The 27,372-nt window shown below is 42.0% G+C and overlaps 1 protein-coding gene across 5 annotated transcripts in view; it reads left to right on the top strand.

Moving 5' to 3' along the window:
- Window positions 1–27,372, top strand: part of LOC126999049 (folliculin-like) — a 162,031-nt gene that overhangs the window by 98,049 nt on the left and 36,610 nt on the right. For all 5 annotated transcript variants that reach the window (XM_050861426.1, XM_050861427.1, XM_050861425.1 and 2 more), the window contains 2 exons: window positions 15,773–15,946; window positions 26,369–26,508. In XM_050861426.1, the coding sequence (XP_050717383.1) occupies window positions 15,773–15,946; window positions 26,369–26,508 (314 nt within the window). The remainder of the gene's footprint in view (window positions 1–15,772; window positions 15,947–26,368; window positions 26,509–27,372) is intronic.

Below are 27,372 nucleotides of genomic sequence, written 5' to 3'. Positions count from 1 at the left end.
TCATTTCCCTTGTTTCCTCCTTTCTCACACCATCTTATCTTTAGTCTTATCTCTCACTCTATTACTCTTTCTCCCTTTCTCCTTCCCCATTAAATTATATGAACACACACACACACACACACTTAAAACTAAAATCACAAAAGGCAGCCAAAGACATATTATATAGAACAACTAAACTAAAAGAAACGGAAGGATGTAAGGATATACGTATATATAAAGAAAAATAGAAATGAAGAAGAAGGGAAGAAATGGAATGAACTACTGGCAGAGACCAAAGTAAAAAATAACGCAAGGTCTGAGGAAGAAAAAGAAACATTTTTTTGGAGAGTTTCGGGGGATCGAATCAAGAAATGGTTCATAAGGGAGAAGAGAAAGGGGAGCGAAAACTAGATAAGAAAGATACAGAGAGGGGAATAAGAATAATGTACACAAATGTAGATGGGTTGATCTCTAGTAAATTTGAGCTGCAAGATTATCTAAAAGAGAGGGATCCCATGATAGTTTGCCTAACTGAAACTAAACTAAAAGAAAACATCCAAATTGAGGTAGATGGAAGATACAATGTGTGGAGGAAGGATAGAATGGGCAAAGGCAGAGGAGGAGTGGTGATAATGATAAAGAAAGAGTTATTAGTAAAATGACTAAAATCAATAGAATATGGAGAAGGAAAAGCAGAAATAGTGAGTGTAATCTTGGAAAACAAGAATAGAGAAAGGATGATGATTGCAGTAACATATGTACCACCAAAAACTACATCATGGAGTAAAGATTATGAAAACATGATTGATGACACCATTCAGAGTTTGAGGAGATTACTTAAGGCAAACAAAGGAGTAATACTAATTGGCGATTTCAATTGCAAAGAGGTTGACTGGGAGAGGTTTGAGAGCAATGGTAGTGATGTGGCATGGGGGAATAGATTCTTAAATTTAGTGATGGAAAATTTGATGTTACAAAGGGTGAAGGAAAGCACTAGATATAAAAGAGACGACGAACCGGCAAGACTGGATTTTTTTTTTTTTTTTTTTTTTTTTTTTTTTTCTACACAACAAAGGAGGCAGCTCAAGGGCACAAAAAAAGGAAACAATAATAAAAAAAAATTAAAAAAAGCCCGCTTCTCGCTGCTCCTAAAATAGAATCAAAAGAGAGGTCAATTTCGGGAGGAGAGGTGTCCTGATGCCCTTCTCTTGAAAGAGTTCAAGTCGTAGGCAGGAGGAAATACAGATGAAGGAAGATTCTTCCAGAGTTTACCAGCATGAGGGATGAAAGAATGAAGATGCTGGTTAACTCTTGCATAAGGGGTTTGGATAGTATAGGGATGAGCATGAGTAGAAAGTCGTGTGCAGCGGGGCCGCAGGAGGGGGGGAGGCATGCAGTTAGCAAGTTCAGAAGAGCAGTCAGCGTGGAAATATCGATAGAAGATAGAAAGAGAGGCAACATCGCGACGGAATTTAAGAGGTAGAAGACTATCAGTAGGAGGAGGAGAGCTGTTGAGACAAAGAGCCTTAGACTCCACTCTTTCCAGAAGAGCTGTGTGAGTGGAGCCCCCCCACACGTGAGATGCATACTCCATACGAGGGCGGACAAGGCCCCTGTTAATGGATAGCATCTGTGCGGGGGAGAAGAACTGGCGTAGACGATACAGAATGCCCAACCTCGAGGAAGCTGATTTAGCGAGAGAGGAGATGAGAAGTTTCCAATTGAGATTTTGAGTTAAGGATAGACCGAGGATGTTTAGTGTTGAAGATGGTGATAGCTGAGTGTTGTCGAAGAATAGGGGATAGGTGTTTGGTAGATTGTGTGGAGTTGAGAGGTGGAGAAGTTGAGTTTTTGAGGGATTGAAGGACACAAGGTTCCTTCTGCCCCAATCAGAAATGATAGCCAGGTCTGAGGTTAAGCGTTCTGCAGCCTCCAGTCTGGAGTCATGTACTTCCTGTTGAGAGGGTCTTCTATTGAAAGAAGTTGAATAATGCAGAGTGGAGTCGTCGGCGTATGAGTGAACAAGACAGTTTGTTATGGAAAGAAGACCATTGATGAATAACAGGAAGAGAGTGGGTGATAGGACAAAGCCCTGTGGAACACCACTGTTGATAGGTTTAGGGGAAGAACAGTGACCGTCTACCACCGCAGAGATAGAACGGCCGGAAAGGAAACTGGAGATAAAAGAAAAGAGAGAGGGATAGAATCCGAAAGAGGGCAGTTTAGAACGCAAAGACTTGTGCCAGACTCTATCGAAGGCTTTCGATATGTCTAGCGCAACAGAGAAAGTTTCACTGAAACGGCAAAGAGAGGATGACCAAGAGTCAGTTAAGAGAGCAAGAAGATCGCCAGTAGAACGCCCCTTGCAGAACCCATACTGGCGATCAGATAGAAGGTTAGAAGTGGAAAGGTGCTTTTGAATCTTCCGGTTAAGGATTGATTCAAAAGCTTTAGATAGACAGGAAAGCAAAGCTATAGGGTGGTAGTTTGAGGGATTGGAACGGTCACCCTTCTTAGGCACAGGCTGTACAAAGGCATACTTTCAGCAGGAAGGAAAGGTAGATGTTGATAGGCAGAGACGAAAGAGTTTGACCAGGCAGGGTGTCAGCACGGAAGCACAGTTTTTAAGGACAATAGGAGGCACTCCATCAGGTCCATAAGCCTTTTGAGAGTTGAGGCCAGAGAGGGCATAGAAAACATTATTTGGAAGAATCTCAATAACAGGCATAAAGGAGTCAGACGGGGGATGAGTAGGAGGAATATGCCCAGAATCGTCCAAGATGGAGTTCTTACAGAAAGTTTGAGCGAAGAGTTCAGCCTTAGAGACAGATGAAACGGCAGTGCTGCCGTCAGGGTTAAGGAGAGGAGGGAAAGAGGAAGAAGTGGAATTGGAGGAGATATTTTTGGCTAGATGCCAGAAGTCACAGGAAGAATTAGAAGAAGCAAGATATTGACATTTTCTATTGATAAAAGAAGTTTTGGTAAGTCGGAGAATAGATTTGGCACGATTCCGGGCTGAAACGTAAAGGTCATAGTTAGCGGGAGTTCGAAGGCTCTGGAACCTTTGGAGAGCTGCCTCTCTATCTTTAATAGCACGAGAACAAGCGTGATTAAACCAAGGCTTTTTAGCATGAGGAGTAGAGAAAGAACGTGGAATGTATGCCTCCATTCCAGAGACAATCAACTCTGAGATGCGCTGGGCACACACAGAGGGGTCTCTCTCCTGGAAGCAATAATCATTCCACGGGAAATCGGAAAAGTACATCCTCAGGTTGTCCCACCGAGCTGAAGCAAAATGCCAGAAGCATCGCCTCTTCGGTGGGTCCAGAGGATGTACAGGAGCAATAGGACAGGAAACAGAAATAAGGTTATGATCGGAGGAGCCCAACAGAGAGAACAGTTTGACAGAGTAAGCAGAAGGATTAGAGGTAAGGAAGAGGTCTAGAATGTTGGGCCTGTCTCCAAGACGGTCGGGAATACATGTAGGGTGCTGAACCAACTGGTCTAGGTCGTTGAGGAGAGCAAAGTTGTAGGCTTGTTCACCAGGCTGGTCAGTGAAAGAGGATGAAAGCCAAAGCTGGCGGTGAACATTGAACTCTCCCAAGATGGAGATTTCAGCAAAGGGAGAGTGAGTCAAGATGTTCTCCTCTTTAGAATTCAAATAGTCAAAGAATTTTACATAGTTAGTAGAGTTAGGTGAGAGATAAACAGCACAGATGTATTTAGTAATAGAATGACAATGAAGTCTTAGCCAGATGGTGGAAAATTCAGAAGAGTCAAGGTCGTGAGCACGAGAGCAAGTGATGTCGTTGCACACGTAGGCGCAACATCCAGCTTTGGATTGAAATTTAGGATATAGATAGTAGGAGAGAACAGAGCAGAGGTTGCTGTCAATAGCCTCAGAAACCTGTGTTTCGGTGAGGAAGAGAAGATGAGGTTTAGAGGAGGAGAGATGGTGTTCCACTGAATGAAAATTAGAACGAAGACCACGAATGTTGCAGAAATTGATAAGGAGGAGGTTCGAGGAGTCATCAGGACACCTTGTTGAATTATCAACACCGTGGCTAAGATCTGGAAGTGAATGGAGGGTAGAGAAGGGCTGGTGGCTGCTCGATCTCTCTCTTCTTGCTGAGACTTGTTTATTTTAATGACAGGAACTTATACTGACAAAACCCGAGAAAGGCAAATATGTACCTATCTCAGTTCAACTAAGAATACAAAACTTGATTTACAGAAACTAAATGAAATCAATTATAATAAAGGAAAATAATGGATTCAGTAATTTCAGCTTAAACTGTTGGATTTATAAAAATATGTGGAGGAGTAATTAAAGAAACTGTACTTTACATCGGAGACTTCAATAACTTCTTCACTAACTTCAACATACTCCCCACCATAGGAGTCTAGCACTTTTATTACATATGACAACTGTATTCCTGAGTATAAAGCATCAACCTTAAATTATTCATACATATCACTTAGGAAATACAATTCACAGCCTCAGAAACTAGTCTGTCAACTTGAACTTCAACTGAAGTTACAAGTCAAGTTTTCTAGGAACTTTAACAGACCTACCAGAGCGAGTACGAGTTTCAGCAGCTGTCTCAGGAAGTGGACTAGTATCTGAGGACTCCTGGACAGCTGCATCAACTTCAGGTAAATCTTGGACAGTCTCATTAACATCAGTATACTCATGGCTACATACTTCCAAGTTATGTAATTTCTGAACTGCCCTATTTAGTACTCCGCTGGAAGTCTTCACATTTACACTTCTGAGAACACCATCCTGACCAGGGAAAATATCTACAACCAAACCCAGGGGCCATTGTAGCCTTGGAATGTTGTCCTCCTTCACCAGGACTAAGTCACCTTTTTTAATACTGCATTTTGAAGTGAAACCCTTAACATCTGGGGGCAAATTGGAAATATAATCTGAGCTCCACCTCTTCCAAAATTTGTCTAAAGTCTGGTTTTTCAAATGTTCTCTATTCCTCAGATCTTGAGGGGAAATACAGGAAGGTTTAGGGTCCAACTCAGAGTGAGTACTAGCATTTCTGCCAATGAGGAAATGTGAGGGAGATAAAGGCAGAGCACTATTAGGGTCATCCCCAACATAAGTGAGAGGTCTTGAGTTTACACATGCTTCTGTTTCATGTAGTACAGTCTCTAGTTCACTTCTGGAAATATACTTAACACTTAAGAGTTTTTCTCATGGCAGACTTGACAGATCTTATCAGACGTTCCCACCATCCTCCCCACCATGGAGAACGGGGGACTATAAACTTCCAGTGTGGAGATATGTGACCATAAACCTTCTGTATTTGGCCACTGGAAGCAACAAAAGTTTTGGCATTATCTGAGTACATCACTGAAGGTAGCCCTTTCCGTGCAATGAATCTGCGTAGGGCAAGCATGCAATCCTCAACACTCATAGAGTCAGTGAGCTCTAAATGTATAGCTCTGACAACAGCACAGGTGAACAGTAAAATGTAAAATTTCTTAGAAGGGAAATCAGAGCAAAACAGAGGGCCAGCAAAATCCAGGCCAGTCACTGTAAATGGTGGAGCAGCTTTAACTCTCAGTTCTGGTAGTGGGGCTACTGGCTGGCTACAAGCTCTGGAGTCATGTCTCTGGCATCTTACACATTCCTTGATCACAGTCTTAGCAGTTCTTCTAATTCCTATAATCCAGAAACTTTCTCTCAAGGTAGATACAATGGTAGAAACACCTTCATGTTTAAGAAAAAGATGGTGAAACTTGACCAGTAGCTTTGCTAGGTGACATTTTGGAATTATTATTGGATGTTTACAGTCAAAGCTCAATTCAGCATTTTCCAGTCTACCTCTGATTCTCAATAAACCTTTATCATCTAGAAAGGGATCTAGATTAATCAACTTTGACCCCTTAGGAAGAGGCTTGTCACTTAGCAGAGCCTTAATCTCATGAGGAAACATATCTCTCTGTACATGATAAAACATCTTTACCTTAGCATCATCCAACTCCTCAGCTGAAAGTAGACCAGAAATTTTATTATCAGGTGTTATACAATTATGTGTATACCTCAACACCCAAGCAACAACACGTTGAGCTTTACTAAAGTCACCCCACCTCTCAAACTCAAACACAGGTGGAGTAGGGTGAACAGTTACACATGCTAGAGCCTCAGTAGTCTTGTACTCCTCATTTGTACAAATTGATTCTGTTTCCTTTATACTGATACTAAGAGGTTCAGCTAGCCAAGATGGTCCACACATCCACAATTTACTTGATACAATCTGATCACCTAAGAGACCTCTAGAAACTAAATCAGCTGGATTCTCATGTCCAGGGCAGTGAAGCCAAGAACTTGGTGGAGTTAAACTTTGAATTTCTGTAACTCTGTTTGCAACAAACATTTTCCACTTCAGAGGGTCACCCTTGATCCAAGCTAGAGTTATCTGTGAATCAGTCCAGCAAAATACCTTGGCATTCATGTTTAGATGAAGGGCATGCTTCACAAAGCTTACTAATCAAGCACACAATAAAGCCCCCATCAGTTCCAATCTGGGCAGAGTTATGGTCTTAATAGGTGCCACTCTAGACTTTGAAGTGACTAATGCAACCCTGTAGGCACCATCTGGTAAGCAGGTACGGATATATACACAGGCACCGTAACCTTTCTCTGAAGCACCTCCAAAGGCATGAAGCTCTACATCAGTAAGGCTATTCCACTTCAAAAAAGGAAAATAACATCAGTCCATCTTCCAATCCCTGAGAGATGCTGCACTCAGGACCCAACTTTCAAATTTATGCTTCACATCCTGAGGCAATTTATCATCCCACTGAAGACCCAGCCTCCAAATATCTTGAAAAAGTATTTTGCCAAACATCACAAAGGGATTGATAAGACCTAGAGGGTCAAAGATCTTTGCAATCAAGCTCAGCATGCTTCTTTTGGTATATGTCAGCTCAGTCTGGGTGTTCAATTCTAATCCTTCAAAAGAAAACTCATCAGAAGTGTTACACCACTGTAGGCCTAACACTTTAGTACCTTCTTCTCCATGTACTTGATCAACTTTATCCTGAAACATGGAAGTTACTAATTTACTGTTTGAAACCCACTAAGTCAGAGGCATGCCAGCATGTGCCAAAACCTCACAAGCCTCTCTAAATTTGCAGGCAGCTTCCTCCACACTGTCAGCACCACTCAGCCAGTTATCTACATACATATCCTCTTTCAGTTCTTGTATTACTTCAGTACATGGATACTTCTCTAAATGATGTTTTATTGTGGCATTCAATAGAAATGGGCTGGCAGTGTTTCCAAAGGGAACCTGCAGGAATCTCATGTACTTAATCTCATCCTCATCTCTCAACAAAAAACGGTGTACATCTCTGTCTCATCTTTTCACACACAACTGTAGAAAGGCCTTGGTAACATTACCAGTAAGAGAAATAGGCCATCTTTTAAACCTGATCACTTCTACTAAATCTGGGTTGAGTGATGGGCCCTTCAAGAGACAATCATTCAGTGAAATTCCATTATACCCTCTGGCTGAGGCATCAAAGACAGGTCTCACCTTGGTACTGTTACTAGTTTCTTTAACCACAGGGCGGTGAGGCATATAAAAGGTAGGATTCTCACAGACTATCTCATTACTAGGGATTTCCTCAACAATACCTTCTTGCACATAGTCCTCTAAAACCTTGTAATATGCAGTTTTCAACTCGACATCTTTATCTAGTTTGGCATGTAATTTATCTAGTCTCTTCATAGCAAGTTTCTCATTGTTGAGTAGGGCACTTTTCAAGGAGTCACTTTTCCAAGGTAATGACACTTCATATCTGCCTTTAGCATATGAAACATTCTGTGAAAACTCTTGCAAGGCAACATCTGACTCAAAGTTATGATCTGATTCCTTGGACTGTATCCCTATAGTCTCTAAGTCCCAAAACTTGCTTACATCATAATCAGACACTTTAGAAATACATAACATCTGTGGAGAGGTTACTGGTACCTTAGAACTAGTGTCAGCATTCCAAGCCCCTGACAATACCCAGCCAAACAATGATCTTTGGGCCACTACGCCCTCCACTTGCACAGACTCATTATGATTAGACATTATGTATTTCCAGTAAGCATCCTGACCCACTAGTATATCTATATCCATATAGGAATCACTCTGATAGTCATCTGCAAGAGGCACAGGAAATTGGCATAGTATACCTACAGGCACGGTGGTTCTCACTAAGGGTTGGCATATCACTGGAATCTCTACAGCTGTTAACTTGTGTGGTGCATCACTGCAATCAAGAACCTTCAGATCAAACAAGTTGCACTGCTTTATATTAGAGGAATAATTACCTCCAAATACTGAATAAGAAATGGGTTTGCTGGAGTTCCATGTGGGTTTGCATTTCTTAACAAGTTTACTGCTGACATATGTTCTACTGGAGCCACTATCAAACAACAACTTGGCCCTATGAAGAACACCATTTGCTCCTGCAACTCTCACCTGAGCAGTTTGCAGTATAGTACATGTCTCCTTATTAACTGATATATTAGACAAGGAAACTCCAGCAAAATGAGTAGCCTGACTCTTACTTACTTCTCCATTACTATGATCAGCAGCTAGTTCTTGAGTTGCTTTTACCGACTCACTTCTTACAGGTTCACTTTTATTAGTATCTATCTTGACACCATACATGAGATGGTGGTGATAGCCTCTACATTTCTGACACTTGGCATAGCACCGTCTAGCAATGTGTCCTTTGCCTAAGCATTTGAAACACATGCCAGCAGTCTTAATTCTTTCAACGCATTCTTTTCCACCAAGTCTCTGGGTCTCAAAGCATCTCTTGGAAGCATGTTTCTTGTTGCAAAATCCACAAAGGAGCTTCTCACCTTCCAAAGATGTGTGTAATGCAGCCGCAGATGATAACTTTCCCTTATGCTCCCGCGTCTGCCAATTCTTCTTCTCTTCAGGGGTAGACAGAATCTCCCTCTTACCCGCGGTGACATCCTTGAAGGCCTCTGACTTCTCGATGCTCTCAATTTCTTGTCATAGAAACGTCAGAAGCCAGTCGAGGTCACTCTCATGTCCGGCACCCTTGCGAGCTCACTCCAGACGAATCTCATTGGGCAGACGGGACAGAATGATGGGAGTTAGGAAGATTTCACACTGCTTGCCTGACACGCCTAGGGCCTCTAAACTTCTGATGTGTGTCAGTATTTCATCTCTGAGACTCCAAAGTTGAGTCACATACTTGGGTCCCTTGGCCTTCCCAGGGACATGGCCACTCAAAAGGGACTGTATATGGGCAAATATAATTCTCTCAGGCCTGTTATATCTCTCCTTCAGTAGATCACAAGCAATACTGTAATTAGCACTAGTATGTGAGACCTTGAACTACTGATTTAGCTTCTCCTTCTAACAAAGACACCAGGTAACTAAACTTGCTTATAACTGGAATCTCTGTGTCATCTATGTGAGAGGTAAACTGATCCCAGAAGGACTGCCATTCTGTAACATCTCCTTTAAACTTTGGCAGTTCAAGCTTTGGTAACTTCACTTCAGGTGACTTGCCAGTTGTAGAAGTACTCCCAACAGAACTTAATTCAGTCTGACTGGGCTTTATTAGTTCTTGTAACTTCTCATTAGCACGTAACCAATTCTCTTGACTGGCATGTCTGAAGCTGTCTGCTTCATCTATGCATTGATCTAGGTCACCGTCAGCTACTAGAAGTTCAAGTTCATCCTGTCTCTCATCTAAAGTGCTTAATCTATGGTCAAAGGTCTCTATGGCACTTCTCAACTCAAATTCACTGATGCTGGGTTTGTCTAGTAAGTCCTTTAAGGCTGTGGACTATCTGGTAACCCAGCCTCGGGCAGCCGCCCTTTTCTTCGTTGCCTCTTCCTTCCCTTCCCCCATTCTGACAGGTTATCTTAGCCACGATTACTCACAGGAAAGTCTTGAAGGCTCCACTTCCCGGGTCTGGGCACCAAATGTTGAAATTATCAACACCGTGGCTAAGATCTGGAGGTGAACGGAGGGTAGGGAAGGGCTGGTGGCGGCTTGGTCTCGCTCTTCATGCTAAATTGTGTTTATTTTCAACGACAGGAACTTGTACAGGCAAAACTCGAGAAAGGCAAATATATACTTTTGTCAAGGTTTCTGTGTAAATTTGACTATCATTTGATAATAACCTAAGTGTTATATCAAATCACAATTTTGTGAAGATGCGATTAGCCTCTCACCACCTGGTAAACCGCTAAAAAATCAGTATCTTTTTGATGCAATATTACTAATCTATTAGGGTCGTGTGGTCACGACCCGGACAAGGTCTCGACCCGGACAGTCTTGATTAACCAATGAACGATCGAAGAGCCTGATGACGCTAGAGCTATATATGAGGAGGGGAGGGGTCCTAACGCCTACGCCATTGCAAACCTCCCGCGCCGCTCGCTCCTTGCATAAAATAAATTTTTTTTATTTTTAAGAATTTTCTTCTTAAATTTCATCAGGGATATATGTATGCTTGTGAGGCACGAATAGGCGTGATCAACTTGTGATAAGTGTAATATAGCCATATAGGCATATTATAAAATAGTGTGATGATAATATTGAGTCAACAAAAACAACAATGGACTCGGGGGGGTGCCAAAAAGACAAAATTATTGTTCTCGACTCGGACGACATTTGAATTCAAATTAAAAAAATTATGTACTGGAAAAAAAAAAAAAAAAATGATTGATATTGCATAATACACATATATAATATGTGATATAAAAGATAAAGCCATGGAAAAATGCTGGAAATGGGTGTTTACTGTTGATTTTTTTCAGTGTTTTTTATGGAATTGAATTGATTTAGTGAATTATTTTTTTTACATTAGTGTTTACCCATTAGTGTTTACTTCATTAAAATTTAAATATTTAACCATTTTTTTTTTTTTTTTAAAGATTTTTAAAAAAAAAATGGAAAGTGTGCGCGTGATATCTTCGACTGAATCGGAGAATGTCAAGAACAGGATTTTTTTTTTTTTTTTTTTTTTTTTTTTTCACAATTTTCTCATTTAACTCAAACAATATTAATTACATATTAATAATATAATAAAAGAAAAATTTTTAGATTATTAAGTTTTATTTTTTTATTTTTTTTTTTTTTTTTATTTTTTTTTTATTTTGATATTTTTTTTTTTATTTTTTTTTTATTTTTTCTTTGTGGGTGTTCTCAGTAAGAAAAAATATAAAAAATTGAAAAATTGTGGTTTTGGTGACCGAAACATCCAAAACATTGAGAACCCGTCCCCGTCCGTTCTGACCCCCGTCGCCACACTTTCAACCGTTCAGATTCGTAACCGAGAGAAAATAAACAAAATTTAAAAACCACCAATATGCCAATACTAGCATAAATAGATATAATGATAGCATAATTAGCGGGGGAATTAGTTAAGCTCTCTTTAGCATTTTTTCTTTTTTTTTTTTTGAACTTTTTTTTATATATATTATTCTTTTCTTGAACCTACCACTGAATCAGTAATTTCTTACCATGAAATTTGTGACATATCACTATTAATTTATTACTGCAAAGTTGTAGCCTAATATCACATAATTATTAACTAATTGTGCTGGTAAACTTGATTCTTTTTTTATAATGAGTAACATATCACCACTAGGTTGGAGACTACAATAGGGCCCGATTTTTTAAACGTGAAGTTTGCATTTGCTAATACTAATGTAGCTGATTCTTCGTATGTCTCGTTTTTTTAAACCACTTTCAGCCGTGGTGTTAGTGTCAACTCGTAGGAGACATCACGGGTTCCTATAAGAATCGGCGGCTTGTCCAACCCCACCCCAACAAGAACCACCAATAATATTCACAAATCATATGCGATTGGAAGTAATGTTAAAAATATGATAATATATCACACAGCACACTCAACCACCCCGAGCTGAATTCTTCTTTCCCTCGTCCTGATTACTCTTCTCCATTAGGCATGCCAAACCCTGAGGACGGGTTGGTGCGCCCTTAACCTTAGTCCTTCCATTATGTTTGCCACCTGTGGTGTCCCTGTAGGGCTAAGGGACGGGAGTCCTGGGGGTTGAGCGATGCCGTAGTCGTGTGCTGCGGCTAGCGACACACCCCATTGATCCCTTTTTCTGGTCAAGACTGGTGGCCTCTCCTGGCTCGGAGGGGTCAATTGGCTAGAGTAGGTAGGAAGACACCTACCGAACTGGCGCAAGCCACTCCCGGTGAGGTATATATGGGAAGTGAGGAGGGTGCTGAAGCCCTCCAAAGACCCTTCCCATGTCCTCACTAACTGTTTCCCTATTGTCTCATCTACACCAGAGAGTAGTTCAGCATGCTTTCTAAAGACAGATTCTCACTCTATCCACACCACACTACATTCACACAACACACACACCTTTTCCCAAAATTCAAAAGGGCTTTCAACAACAGTGCCTCGGAGTCCCCACCTGGGGGGGGGACCACAAATTCCCCCAAGGAGGACACCCTTTCTGGCTGCCGACTTGAGAGGTGTCTTGATAACTCCTCGAACCTTTTTCTTATCAATTTCTGCAACATTCGCGGTCTTCGTCCTAATTTTCATTCTGTGGAACACCATCTCTCCTCCCCTAAACCTCACCTTCTCTTCCTCACCGAAACACAGGTTTCTGAAGCTACTGACAGCAATCTCTACTCTGTTCCCTCCTACTATCTCTATCCTAAATTTCAATCCAAAGCTGGATGCTGGGCCTACGTGCGCAACGACATCACTTGCTCTCGTGCCCACGACCTTGACTCTTCTGAATTTTCCACCATCTGGCTAAGACTTCATTGTCATTCTATTACTAAATACATCTGTGCTGTTTATCTCTCACCTAACTCTACTAACTATGTAAAATTCTTTGACTACGTGAACTCTAAAGTGGAGCACATCTTGACCCACTCTCCCTTTGCTGAAATCTCCATCCTAGGAGATTTCCATGTTCACCATCAGCTTTGGCTTTCATCCTCTTTCACTGATCAGCCTGGTGAACAAGCCTACAGCTTTGCTCTCCTCAATGACCAAGAGCAGTTGGTTCAGCACCCTACACGTATTCCCGACCGTGTTGGAGACCGGCCCAACATACTAGATCTCTTCCATACCTCTAACCCTTCTGCTTACTCTGTCCGTTAGGCTCCTCCGATCACAACTTTATTTCTGTATTCTGTCCTATCGCTCCTGTACATCCTCTGGACCCACCAAAGAGGCGATGCTTCTGGCATTTTGCTTCAGCTCTGTGGGACGACCTGAGGATGTACTTTTCCGATTTCCCGTGGAATGATTACTGCTTCCAGGATAGAGACCCCTCTGTGTGTGCCCAGCGCATCATAGACGTGATTGTCTCAGGAATGGAGGCATACATTCCACGTACTTTCTATACTCCCCATGCTAAAAAGCCTTGGTTTAATCACGCTTGTTCTCGTGCTATCAAAGATAGAGAGGCAGCTTACAAAAGGTACCAGAGCCTTCGAACTCCCGCTAACCATGACCTTTACATTTCCACCTGGAATCGTGCCAAATCTATTCTTCAACTTACCAAAAACTCCCTTATTCAAAGCAAATGTCAACACCTTGCTTTCTCTAATTCTTCAAGAGACTTCTGGCACTTAGCCAAAAATATCTCCTCCAATTTCACTTCCTCTTTCCCGCCTCTTCTTAACACAGAAGGCAGCACTGCTCAAACTTTCTGTAACAACTCCACTCTGGAAAATTCTGGGCATATTCCTCCTACTTATCCCCCCCTTTGACTCATTTATGCCTGTTATTAAGATTCTTCCTAATGATGTTTTCTATGCCCTCTCTGGCCTCAATTCTCAGAAGGCTTATGGACCTGATGGAGTGCCTCCTATTGTCCTTAAAAACTGTGCTTCTGTGTTGACACCCTGCCTGGTCAAACTCTTTCGCCTCTGCCTATCAACATCTACCTTTCCTTCCTGCTGGCACAAGTCTTTGCTTTCTAAACTGCCCTCCTTCAGATTCTATCCTTCTCTCTGTTCCTTTATCTCCAGTTTCCTTTCTGGTCATTCTATATCTGCTGTGGTAGATGGTCACTGTTCTTCCCCTAAACCTATTAACAGTGGTGTTCCACAGGGCTCTGTCCTATCACCCACTCTCTTCCACACCAAACTGTCCTATCCACTCATATGCTGGTGACTCCACTCTGCATTATTCAATTTCTTTCAACAGAAGACCCTCTCAACAGGAATTACATGACTCCAGGCTGGAGGCTGCGGAACGCTTAACCTCAGACCTTACTATCATTTCCGATTGGGGTAAAAGGAACCTTGTGTCCTTCAATGCCTCAAAAACCCAATTTCTCCACCTATCAACTCGACACAATCCTCAAACACCTATCCCCTATTCTTCGACAACACTCAGCTGTCACCATCTTCAACACTAAACATCCTCGGTCTATCCTTAACTCAAAATCTTAACTGGAAACTTCACATCTCCTCTCACTAAATCAGCTTCCTCGAGGTTGGGCATTCTGTATCGTCTCCGCCAGTTCTTCTCCCCTGCACAGTTGCTATCCATATAGAGGGGCCTTGTCCGCCCTCATATGGAGTATGCATCTCACGTGTGGGGGGGCTTCACTCACACAGCTCTCCTAGACAGAGTGGAGTCTAAGGCTCTTTGTCTCATTAGCTATCCTCCTCTTGCTGATAGTCTTCTACCTCTTAACTTCCGCCGCCATGTTGCCTCTCTTTTTATCTTCTATCGATATTTTCATGCTGACTGCTCTTCTGAACTTGCTAACTGCAACACGGCCCTGCTGCACGCAACTTTCTACTCATGCTCATCCCTATACTGTCCAAACCCCTTATGCAAGAGTTAACCAGCATCTTCAGTCTGTCATCCCTCACGGTGGTAAACTCTGGAACAGTCTTCCTTCATCTGTATTTCCTCCTGCCTATGACTTGAACTCTTTCAAGAGAAGGATATCTGGACACCTCTCCTCCCAAAATTGACCTCACCGTCAGCCATCTCTTTGGACTCTTTTTGGGAGCAGCAAGTAGCGGGCTTTTTTATTATTGTTTCCTTTTTTTGTGCCCTTAAGCTGTCTCCGTTGTTGTAAGGAAAAAAAAAAAAAAAAAACAGTAACACCTCTTCAAAAGTGCTTCTCAACGGACATACTTCTCACTCTCAATTGTATCAGCATGTTTCCTCCCTCTGCGCCATGAGAGGATTCTAGAATGTTCTCTCCACTCCTTGGTGCCGTGGCTGTCAGCTGCAGACAGTGCTTCGTGATTGGCTCACACTTCTAAAACCACAGTTGTCACGGGTGCTGTGATTGATTAACTCATGAAAAGGCTCTTGTGAGGGAAATCTCACCTTTCAGTGATTTGGTGCACCAATGGCGCCTTTGAAAATGTTTGTGTATCATGATCCAGCCAAAACGAAAGCCACCGTTGGTGCACCATTTCAAACAGCGCCTTTTGTCAACTGGCGCCTGTTGGCAAGGCGTGTTTTGAGTTTATGGCCCCAGGCCCAACCAAGAAATCCTACCGGTGATATAGGTGTGGACGTAAAAAAAAGAAGAAAAAAAATCTCTAGGAGTAAGTCAAAACAACGGCAAAATGTTTTTTCCAGCATGAGCTTCCCCCCAATCGTGCCGGATGAACGAGGTTCTACTATATATGGAACCTAACTCAACCTCCTCTGTGGACTTTTTTCTGTATTAAACTTTTGTTCATATGTTTTCCTTAATTTTTTATGAGATCTTATACTCAAGTTGATCTCTAACCTGGATGTCTTTTACAGTGGCAGGCCAGCCCAGGTCCTTGAGTGAAATGGTTGGAGAGGAGGGAGTGTGGCAGCACCTCCACTCCTCTTTCACATGGCTTCTGAAGGCAAGTGGACTGAAGCTCCAAGAAAGACTGGTAGAGGGACCTCCTGTTAGCACTTTCGTGGAAAATTCCTCTGTTGATTGTGAAGGTAAGTTTATGGAAGCTTCTTGATTCTTTTCATTCCTGAACCTTTTAGTAAAATTAGGTGTGGCATACAAAATCTGCTGAGCCTGTAGGTCCCAATAGCATTGACCTTTTGCCTCTCTGAAGTATAGTAGTTGGCATGCATCTGTGGACTTGGATTTGAAAAACTGACCCAGGCAGTCAGTGCAGAGCTCACTCAACCCTCCCTTTCGTGCTGGTTCGTATGTGGGTACCTTTTTTTTTTTTTTTTTTTACAGTATAGGAAAAAGCTCAAGGGCAACAAACAAAGAAAAAAAAATATATTCCGCTAAGTGCTGCTCCTGCAAAAGCAAACAGGTGTGGCCAGAAGAGGTCAATTTCAGATGGAGAGGTGTCCTTATATTTCCCTCTTGAAAGTGTTTGTTGTAGGCAGAAGGAAATACATACGAAGGAAGACTGTTGCAGAGTTTACCAGTGAAAGGAATGAAGGAATGAAAGTACTGGTTAACTCTTGCATAAGGGATTTGGATTGCATAGGGATAAGCTAGAGTATAAAGTATTGTGCAGCAGAGCCACAGGAGGGGTGGAGGCATGCAGTTAGCAAGTTTAGAGGAGCAGTCAGCATAAAATATCAATAGAAAACAGAGAGACGACATTGCAGCACAGTTTCAGATATTATACCAATTCACAAAGGAGAATGCCATGAAGACCCTGGAAACTACAGGTCAGTCTCTTTGACAAGTGTGGTAGTGAAGATCACTGAAAGGCTGATCAAAGATAATTGGATGGACTACCTGGAGAGACAAAACAGATTGATGAACAAATGGTAAGACTTTCGAGGAGGAAGATCTTGTACAACAAAATTTGATGTGATTTTACTCACGAGGGATTGACACAGTACAAGGAAGGGAAGGTTGGGCTGATAAAATCTGCAGTAAGCATTCGACAAGGTTCCACATAAGAGACTGCTGTGGAAGATGGAGTGCATTGGAGGACTGGGAGGAGGACTCTTGAGGTGGATGAAGGACTACATCAGCGACATGGCAGAGGGAGTGAACTGCTATATGAGTTTGTTTGCTGATGATGTTAAGTTGCTGAGGAGGATTGGAAGAGAAGAGAACTGTCAAGCACTGCAACAGGACCTAGACAAGATATGGGAATATAGTCGTGGATGGGAAATGGAATTTAATATAAAAAAGTGTAGTGTGATCGAATTTTAGGTAATTATACATTAGGAAATAAGAGAATTAACCCGTGGGTTTCAGCTATGGGAAAGCCGAGAAGTGGCCGAGAAACAACAAAATTACACTGCATTTTGAAACTTAAGAAAAGAGCATGGAACGTACATCAGAGTACTCCTCTCATAACCATAAAGCCGTTAAAAACATTTACTTTTACTCAAACTCCATTCTTTTTGGGTGGTGTTTGTTACAAAATAAACAGTCTTGTGATGCGTGGCATCTAGCCGAAAGTCGCTTATTGTCTACTATGGAGAATTTGACAAGTGATTACTGTATGGATAGCTAATTGAGTATGCCATGACCTTACAGCACCACCTATGACAAAAAAGCCCACCTCAAGATCACTCATCCACCACAATGACCTCGAGCATTCATGGTGGGTTGCACTATGCCACCACCGCCTATAATTAGCTCGAATTAGGTGTTTTATGGCGAGCCCTTTTTAGGGTCCACCGTACCACAGCCACAACTCATGAAAGCCCTAAAAAGGGTCTGCCGACATTCTCGGGTTAAGAAAACATCAATGGAGAAGGAACAAGGACAACAATGGACAAGGAAGATCTAATAATGTGGGATACAAGAGAATCAAGAGGCTTTGTTTTTTGTTTTTTTTGTTTTTGCCTATGGCGCTGGTAGGCTTTCTAATGGTCGGCCCCAGCTGAAACACTTAAATAGTATTGTAGACAAGACATACAATTTGGCGAGAAACATAAAAGTTGCTTTTTAATATCTGGATGAGGAAATGAGGAAAAAATTATTGTAACCATTGATACATCCAAGGTTGGAATATGCAGCAATAGTCTGGTTGCTGAGTACAAACTCAAATATAAGGAAAGTACATAGAGGATTCAGAGGGCAGCAACAAGCTGGTTCCAGTACTAAGAGATTTAACATGCAAAGAGAGATTGAAGCAGATGAACCTACCAACACTGGAACAGAGGTGGGAGAGAGGAGATCTGGTTGCGGTATATAGGGTGCTGAGTGGGTGGAAAAAGTGGACAAGGAAAATCTAATAATGTGGGATACAAGAGAATCAAGAGGTGATTTTATGTTTTCGCCTATGGCGCCGGTAGGCTTTCTTCATAGGACCTGATGGTCAGCCCCAGCCCGTTGTGGCACAGGTAAGCGTTTTATAGTGGCACCATCTTGCATTGGCTCATGCTGCCCCCAGGAGCTCATCTTTGATCCTAGAATCTAGAGTAGTGGTTCTTAACCTTTTCAGAGGCGCTGAACCCTAATGAAAACCTCCACACAGCAGCCGAACCCCTCATGTATAAAGAAAAAACATACAAATGGCAGAAAATTGCCTTAAAATTCAAGAGTATATTAATTTTGTATAATACAAAGAAGGGATTCCATTTTAATTCATAAAAATATTAAAGAAAATGTGCTTAAAATTCAATTGCAAGAGTGCAGTGTCTTTCAGGAGGGTCTTCGCCGAACCCCTGAGACTGGCTCGCCAAACCCCTGGGGTTCAGTCGAACCCAGGTTAACCCATTCGTGGTTACCTATGTTGCAATGTGTGTACTCCCCCTGGTCACAAAAAATGGAACACAAAATTTTTGGCATAATGAACCCAAAAATATCTCCACATAAAGAAAATAATATGGCAATTTCCACCTTACCTTTTTTTAAATGCCCCGCCGGCATTTAACTGGCACCTGTGGCGCGGCGCTGCCAGACGTTATCTCACCACCGAGAGATTATTTTCAACTCTTCCTCTAAAAATTGTTTTTCTTTTGCACAACATTACATTCTTATGATATTGTATCACTATAAGAACAAAACTAGTCTCTGGCTTCGACCTGAGGATGTACTTTTCCGATTTCCCGTGGAATGATTACTGTTTCCAGGAGAGAGACCCCTCTGTGTATGCCCAGTGCATCTCAGAGGTGATTGTCTCTGGAATGGAGGCATACATTCCACGTTCTTTCTCTATTCCTCATGCTAAAAAGCCTTGGTTTAATCATGCTTGTTCTTGTGCTATTAAAGATAGAGAGGCAGCTCACAAAAGGTTCCAGAGCCTTCGAACTCCTGCTAACTATGACCTTTACATTTCAGCCCGGAATCGTGCCAAATCTATTCTCCGACTTACCAAAACTTCTTTTATCAATAGAAAATGTCAACATCTTGCTTCTTCTAATTCTTCCCGTGACTTCTGGCATCTAGCCAAAAATATCTCCTTCAATTTCACTTCTTCCTCTTTCCCTCCTCTCCTTAACCCTGACGGCACCACTGCCGTCTCATCTGTCTCTAAGGCTGAACTCTTCGCTCAAACTTTCTGTAAGAACTCCACCCTGGATGATTCTGGGCATATTCCTCCTACTCATCCCCCCTCTGACTCCTTTATGCCTGTTATTAAGATTCTTCCAAATGATGTTTTCTATGCCCTCTCTGGCCTCAACTCTCAGAAGGCTTATGGACCTGATGTCCTTAAAAACTGTGCTTCCGTGTTGACTAACTGCCTGGTCAAACTCTTTCGTCTCTGCCTATCAACATCTACCTTTCCTTCCTGTTGGAAGTATGCCTTTGTACAGCCTGTGCCTAAGAAGGGTGACCGTTCCAATCCCTCAAACTACCACCCTATAGCTTTACTTTCCTGTCTGTCTAAAGCTTTTGAATCAATCCTTAACTGGAAGATTCAAAGGCACCTTTCCACCTCTAACCTTCTATCTGATCGCCAGTATGGGTTCCGCAAGGGGCGTTCTACTGGCGATCTTCTTGCTCTCTTAACTGACTCTTGGTCATCCTCTCTTAGCCGTTTCGGTGAAACTTTCTCTGTTGTGCTAGACATATCTAAAGCCTTCGATAGAGTCTGGCACAAGTTTTTGCTTTCTAAACTGCCCTCATTTGGATTCTATCCCTCTCTCTGTTCCTTTATCTCTAGTTTCCTTTCCGGCCGTTCTATCTCTGCGGTGGTAGATGGTCACTGTTCTTCCCCTAAACCTATCAACAGTGGTGTTCCACAGGGCTCTGTCCTATCACCCACTCTCTTCCTGTTATTCATCAATGACCTTTCCTTAACAAACTGTCCTGTCCACTCATATGCCAATGACTCCACTCTGCATTATTCAACTTCTTTCAATAGAAGACCATCACAACAGGAAGTACACGACTCCAGACTGGAGGCTGCAGAATGCTTAACCTCAGACCTTGCTATCATTTCCGATTGGGGCAGAAGGAACCTTGTGTCCTTCACTGCCTCAAAAACTCAATTTCTCCACCTATCAACTCGACACAATCTTCCAAACACCTATCCCCTATTCTTCGACAACACTCAGCTGTCACCATCCTCAACACTAAACATCCTCAGTCTATCCTTAACTCAAAATCTCAACTGGAAACTTCACATCTCCTCTCTCGCTAAATCAGCTTCCTCGAGGTTGGGCATTCTGTATCATCTCCGCCAGTTCTTCTCCCCCGCACAGTTGCTATCCATATACAGGGGCCTTGTCCGCCCTCGTATGGAGTATGCATCTCATGTGTGGATGGGTTCCACTCACACAGCTCTTCTGGACAGTGGAGTCTAAGGCTCTTCGTCTCATCAGCTCTCCTCCTCCTACTGATAGTCTTCTACCTCTTAAATTCCGTCGCAATGTTGCCTCTCTATCTTCTATCGATATTTCCTCGCTAACTGCATGCCTCCCCCCCTCCTGTGGCCCTGCTGCACACGACTTTCTACTCATGCTCATCCCTAGACTGTCCAAACCCCTTATGCAAGAGTTAACCAGTATCTTCACTCTTTCATCCTTCATGCTGGTAAACTCTGGAACAATCTTCCTTCATCTGTATTTCCTCCTGCCTACGACTTGAACTCTTTCAAGAGAAGGGTATCAGGACACCTCTCCTCCCGAAATTGACCTCTCTTTCGGCCACCTCTTTGGATTCTTATTTAGGAGCAGCGAGCAGCGGGCTTTTTTTATTTTTTTTTTTTTTTTGTGTGGGCCCTTGAGCTGTTTCCTTTGTTGTTAAAAAAAAAAATATGAATGGGAAACATAAAAAGGAAATGTGGCATTACAATTGTTTGCTTTTGTACAACACTACATTCTTATGATAGTATATGAATAGACTATAAGAACACAATTTGTCTCAAAATAGGCTAGTAATTCTTAACAGGAAACATAAAAAGGAAATGTGGCATAACACGTGACCTACAGGATCGGCGGGAAGGCGTCTGTCTGGCTGGAGTGAGACCACGGGCAGGTGGGTGAGTCACTCTTGGACGGGACGGGATGCATTGCATTCATCTTCGCTTGATGAACTCCAACATCTGGCCATCTTCATTCCGCCACCACGTGGTGGATATAAACACCTAGAGGTGGAAGGAGGTGGGGAAGATAGTTGAGTAGGTGATGGTCCAGAGCATATGTTTGAGAAGTAGTCAGCTGCTGCTGTGTCTGCTGGATAATATTCAGATCCACTTGCTGATTGGCTTTCTTCACTTTCTTGAGAAACATAATCTTTATCTTTATCACTATCATCTATTGTAGATTCAGTGTCAGTATCACCTTCCTCTTCACTGAAATGATGCTGAATTTGCTCATCAGTGAGAGCGCCAAGTCGACATCTACGTACGTGCCATACTGTATAAGCATGCTCTGAACCAATAAAACTGCCGCACATAGAGTCATCACTTGAGAAGAGATGCCTGACACTTCAATAAATATAATTATAAACCGCTAGAGGCATTTCATTCACATGGAAAAAAAATAATAATAAAACGTCATGACATGGTTGACCTGAGGGAGTAACAACATTAACATGTCAGGTGACGTGGTTGACCATGAACGGGAAAAGAACCACTGATCTAGAGTCTGGGTTGATGGGTGGTCTTCTGGACAGCATGTGGGTAGTCTTAGGCCACTCGGCGGTGACTGAAAAATCCCAGCTGTGGCACAGGGCAGGGCACGAACCTGCGTCGTCCTGAACGCTACGCCATTACGCTATCCACTCAGCCACCGCCTCCTCATAGAAGGAAGATGAAAAAGTAAGCATGTAAAAGAGACATAAAGACGAACAGCTTTCCACAAAGGGTGGTGGATACATGAAATGGCCTGGAAAAATATGTGGTCCATGCAAAGACGATTCACGATTTTAAGGCCAAGGTGGATAATAGTAGATATATAGACGGGACAGTAAGAGCGTAGCTCCTCTCCCGTATACCACAACTAGGTAAATGAAATAAACACACCACACAGACCTTGAATCAGTGCACACACACAAGTATCTTGGTGTTCACCTCTCAACTAACTTGAAATTCAACACTCACATAGACAATATCAGTGCCACAGCCAACAGAACACTAGGGTTCCTGAGGAGGAATCTGCATAACTGCACATCTGACATTAAATACATAGCGTATGACACACTTGTGAGACCAACACTGGAATACTGCTCCATGGTGTGGGATCCTTACACACACAGAAACATTGATAGGTAGAACAAAACACCAAGGCGGCTAGGTTCATTACAAACAATTACACTCGAACACCTGGAATCACAACACGGATCCAACAACAGATAAACATGGAACCTCTTCACATATGTAGACAAGCACACAGACTTACACTTATGTACAAGATCACAAACACCCACATTGACATTGATCCACACACTTACTTACACAACGCAAACAGTCAACGTACTCGAACACACACATCCATAAATACCAAATATATCACACAAACACCAACACATACAAGCACTCATACTTTCCATGCACCATACATGACTGGAACAGCCTCCCTCAACAGATTTTAGACTGCGGTATAATAGACTCATTTAGAAAACAAATACTCACTCACTTGTCACCACAACACACCAACACTAACAATTATACTCGATTCACTTCCCTCCCCTGCACACTCGGCTCCCCCGTCCCCCCAACAGCCAACACAAATATACATGTTATGCACCTGAAAGATACCCTGCACATTATTAATCCAGATCGAGAGAGAGAGAGAGAGAAAGAGAAAAGGGGAATGGGGATAATGAGAGGTAAGTAAAAAGTGTAATGCAGTAATTATAAAACTGCAGCTTACTTAGGAAATAAGGATGCAGGTTAACTCTACCCAGAATTGTTTAACTCCAAGCAAGCCTACAATAATATGAAGGTAGGTTTTGGAATAGTATGGAAATACAATTTCCAATTGCTTGAAATTTTTTATTTATTACTTATACTGACCCAAATTGGTTTATTCATTAATACAATTACACACATGGTGATATATTGTATGTGCTCCATAAATGTGAAGTGGAGATTGTAATGTAAATACTTTAGCATCAATACTAAGATTGTTTTTTTAACTGCAACTTTGGTTAACCTTCCTCCAAGCGTCGAGTAGGTGGTAGTCGGCCTAGGTTTGGCCCAGGGTAGCAGGTTCTTGTCTATCACATACTGGGTCATATTAACTGGCTACATTACTTGTAGTACATCCTACCTAACATAATACCAGCCTAGGTCATGACAAACGCGTATGTAAAGTAAGAATGTTAAAAGATAAGCGCAAAATGGAGAAACAGGCATTGCTAAATATCCAATAATAACCTATCTTCTCGATATCTCATCAATATTACCCATATATTGCTTGTGTTTTTCAATCAAACAAAGTTAAACAGTTTTATTTACGTTTGCAGAGAAGTTTGCAGTTTAATATTAGTGCCGCTGCTGCACTGAAACTTCAATAGGCAGTGACCCAATGCTGAACCTTGACCTTATAAGACACAGGGTGATTTTCAGGGACATTTTTTTGGAAAAAAAGTGCGTCTTATAAGTTGTCAAATACACTACTTTGCTCTCAGGCAACAGGCAGACAGCAGATCATACAGAAATGGCTGGGCAGAGAGGGGGAGGCAGCATTATCACCAGAGGATAGAGTGGGGGGTCAAAGGGTTGCCAGAGATGAGAATCGTTCAAATTCATTGGAGAAAAGATGACTCTGAAATAATATCTTTAACATTCCATGTCAAATTCAAGATATATCAAATTTTCTTCTTATTTACAAAGAGCTACAGTACTTAATTCCTGCTCGAGATAAAACAGAAGAATCGAGGTCTATAGATTACAAGACGTCTGTCAGTATATGAGGCATTTAATTCATCATCATCATTTCATCGACGCCTGCTCCTAGGAGCTCCCACCAGGGGATGGCCACAGCAGAAGAGCTTCCAACTTTCTCTATCCAGACACACCTTCCTTGCCTTCTCAAAGTTTCTCAAAGATCTTTCCCCCCTCTCCCTAACGTACTCTTGCACCCTATCCCTCCATTTCACTGGAGGTCATCCTCTAGCATTCCCTCCCTCTATCTCACTCACATACACCCTTCTGGTCATCTTACTCTCCTCCATTTCCTCCATGTGGCCAAACCACTTTAAAGTTTGTTGCTTCACTTCTTCCACCACTTCACACTTCTTCCTTTCACCCCTGTGACACATTCCAAAATGCTCGTACACACTTTCATTACTCATTCCATCCATTTTACTCACACCACAAGCACTCCTCAAATAACTCATTTCCACTGCCTGCACTCTAGACCTCTGACTTTCATTCCAGGCCCACGTTTCACTTGCATATGTGAGGGTTGGTACAATTTTTTATTTCATCTAAGATGTGATTCACTTATTCAACTTAATTGTTTCTCCATGGCTATAGATCTCAAAGATGCTTTTTTCTCTGTGTACATTAACCCAGAAGACCGAAAATAGCTTCAATTCATTTGGAACAATAAAATTTTTCATTTTACCTGTCTCCCCCAGCCCTTTCTCCCCTTAGGTAACTTGGAGTCTTTGTGACATGTTATATATATAGATGACTGCATATTTATTGCAACATCAGCAGATGAACTGAGGACCAATGTTAGTAATACTTTTTGATTCTTTAGGGCTCACAATTAATGTACAAAAATCAGTGCTGGAACCAACCCAAGAGGTGGAATTCCTGGGAATCATTTTAAATTCTACCAATATGACTGCTACCTTGCCTCCCCATAGGAAAGAACACATCAAAGAACAAGGCAGGTTATTACTAAAGGGAGTAGTTATGCTGCATGACCTAGCATCTTTTATTGGTATGACCACCATCCCCTCCACCAAGGCCTCCCTTGCTGGTGCCGATACCAAGGCTGAGGTTATCAAGCTTGTACAGCATGACCCCAAGCATCTGAACAACATCCCCAACAGCCACACGTAAAAGGCCGCAGCTGCCGCCACCGACTGGGAAGACTCCAAGGGCATCAACTCCCTCAGCCCCTCTGGTCTGATGGCCAAGGAAGGAGAGCTCTGTCTGTCATTCAGTTGACCCATTAATCATGTTGCATTGTGCAGTGTTACGCAACAAAGCTAACAAGTTGTGTCGAGATTGCGGGATTGGCCAAACGACCTGAGAAGTTGTTGTGCAGGGGGTTGTGTGGGTGGGGATGGGGGTTGGGAGCAGTGTTTTTAAACAAAGGAGTCACCATAGTTATATGAGTGTGACCAGGGTCACTTCTGTGGCACCTTCTTGCCTTCTTCGAATATTTAATTAAACTGTGACTGCTGTTTCTGGTAAATGGTCGCTAAAAGAGCTACTAAAGGAATATTGTGAAGGAGCTATTTTTGTGATGCTTAGTTGATCCATTGTCCAGCTTGGCTTCACCCCTCCACCCACAGGGAATTGCACTGCTAATGGGTGAACTGAACATGCCCCTAGGCACTGATTATCTTATATCCCATAAGGTCAATGAATCTAGTTTCATAGATTTGAGTTTCACACCGATTATGTATAATGCTCCCAATTAGGCACAAAACTCTTTGCATCACTGTATATGAATGTGTGTAGTATGACTGTAAAATAAAGGGAAAATTATGGCAAAGTGGGAGACAAATATGCAGTCATGTCAAGTATCCACCATATACCAATTTTGCAGTTTCATACCATGTGTAACAATTTGCTTCATACAAGATATGAGGATGGATTATATATCAATTTTGAATTATTTTTCATCCACAGAGGAGGAATGATGTTGATTTAGAACCAATTAGACTTACTTGTGATGTCACCATTTAGGTAATTTTTGTTTTAGTTACATTTTTTCAGAACTATTTAATCTTAAATTGACATCCTGTTGTAGATGGAATATATTGTGCATGCATTTTGCTTATTTTGTAACTTCTGGATATCAGCTGTCATGAACATGCATAAAACAAACCTTGATTGCTTATCTTTTCAGGATTGAATATCCAGCAGTCCTACAACATTTTGGGAAGCACTACTTTCCACCAATTAGTGCATCACCTGTTGATTGGCAGACAAGTAATTTTGAGAGGAGGTTCTGAGGTCATTGTATCTGCCTTAATCAAGAGTTTGCAGGTAATGTGATTAAAAATGCAAGTATAATCATGCAATAATAATTCATTACTTAAATTTAATAATACAAGTAGTCCTCAAGTTACTACAGTGATTGGAACCGACTGGTCTGTTGCAGGTTGAATTAGTCATAAATAAAACATTATTCATTTTTTTTTAAATGTGGTAAATATTTTCATCAATGCTCCTTTCTATTTTTTCTGCTGTTTGATAGTTTTAAGTTAGTTTTAAGTTCAATTGATTATTTTGAGGCCTCATTTGTTATGCAAATGAAAATTAACCATAATATGACTATGACCATTGGGTAAATATTACAGTACCCTCTTGAGTTTTGCGCTATCCGAGTTTCACGATCCTTGAGTTTCGCGCTTAATCCTAAATTCTCACCATCCCAACTTTCGTGCATTACCACCCCAAGTTTTGCACTGCTTTGACATGTGCGGGTCATGTTTACCCACTGTTGGCGTCATGCGCGCTGCCTTAACACCGCGTATTGGGCCACCAGTGTACTGAGCAGATGTTTCACTTGTTACATATTGGACATCTGTGGCCCGAATGGCCCCTTCTATAAACTTTTACAAACATGAGTACAGTACCCTCTCGAGTTTCGCGCTATCCGAGTTTCGCGATCCTCGAGTTTAGTGCTTAGTCCTAAATTCTTACCATCACGACTTTCACACATTACCGCCACGAGTTTCGCTTTGCTTTGACATGTATGGGTCACGTCTACCTACCGTCGGCGTCATGCGTGCTGCCTTAAAAGGCGGTGTCCAGCCATTGGGGCCATGGACAACCGCAGTTGCCCGTATGCCCAACCGGGAGCGAGTTGTTGGTTGTCCTTATGAATGGAAAACGGTTGCGAGTACA

The sequence above is a fragment of the Eriocheir sinensis genome, chromosome 15 (genome assembly GCF_024679095.1).
Source record: "Eriocheir sinensis breed Jianghai 21 chromosome 15, ASM2467909v1, whole genome shotgun sequence".
Taxonomy (NCBI): domain Eukaryota; kingdom Metazoa; phylum Arthropoda; class Malacostraca; order Decapoda; family Varunidae; genus Eriocheir; species Eriocheir sinensis.
The sequence above is the reverse complement of the archived record's forward strand: the minus strand, read 5'-3'. Positions and strand labels throughout refer to the sequence as shown.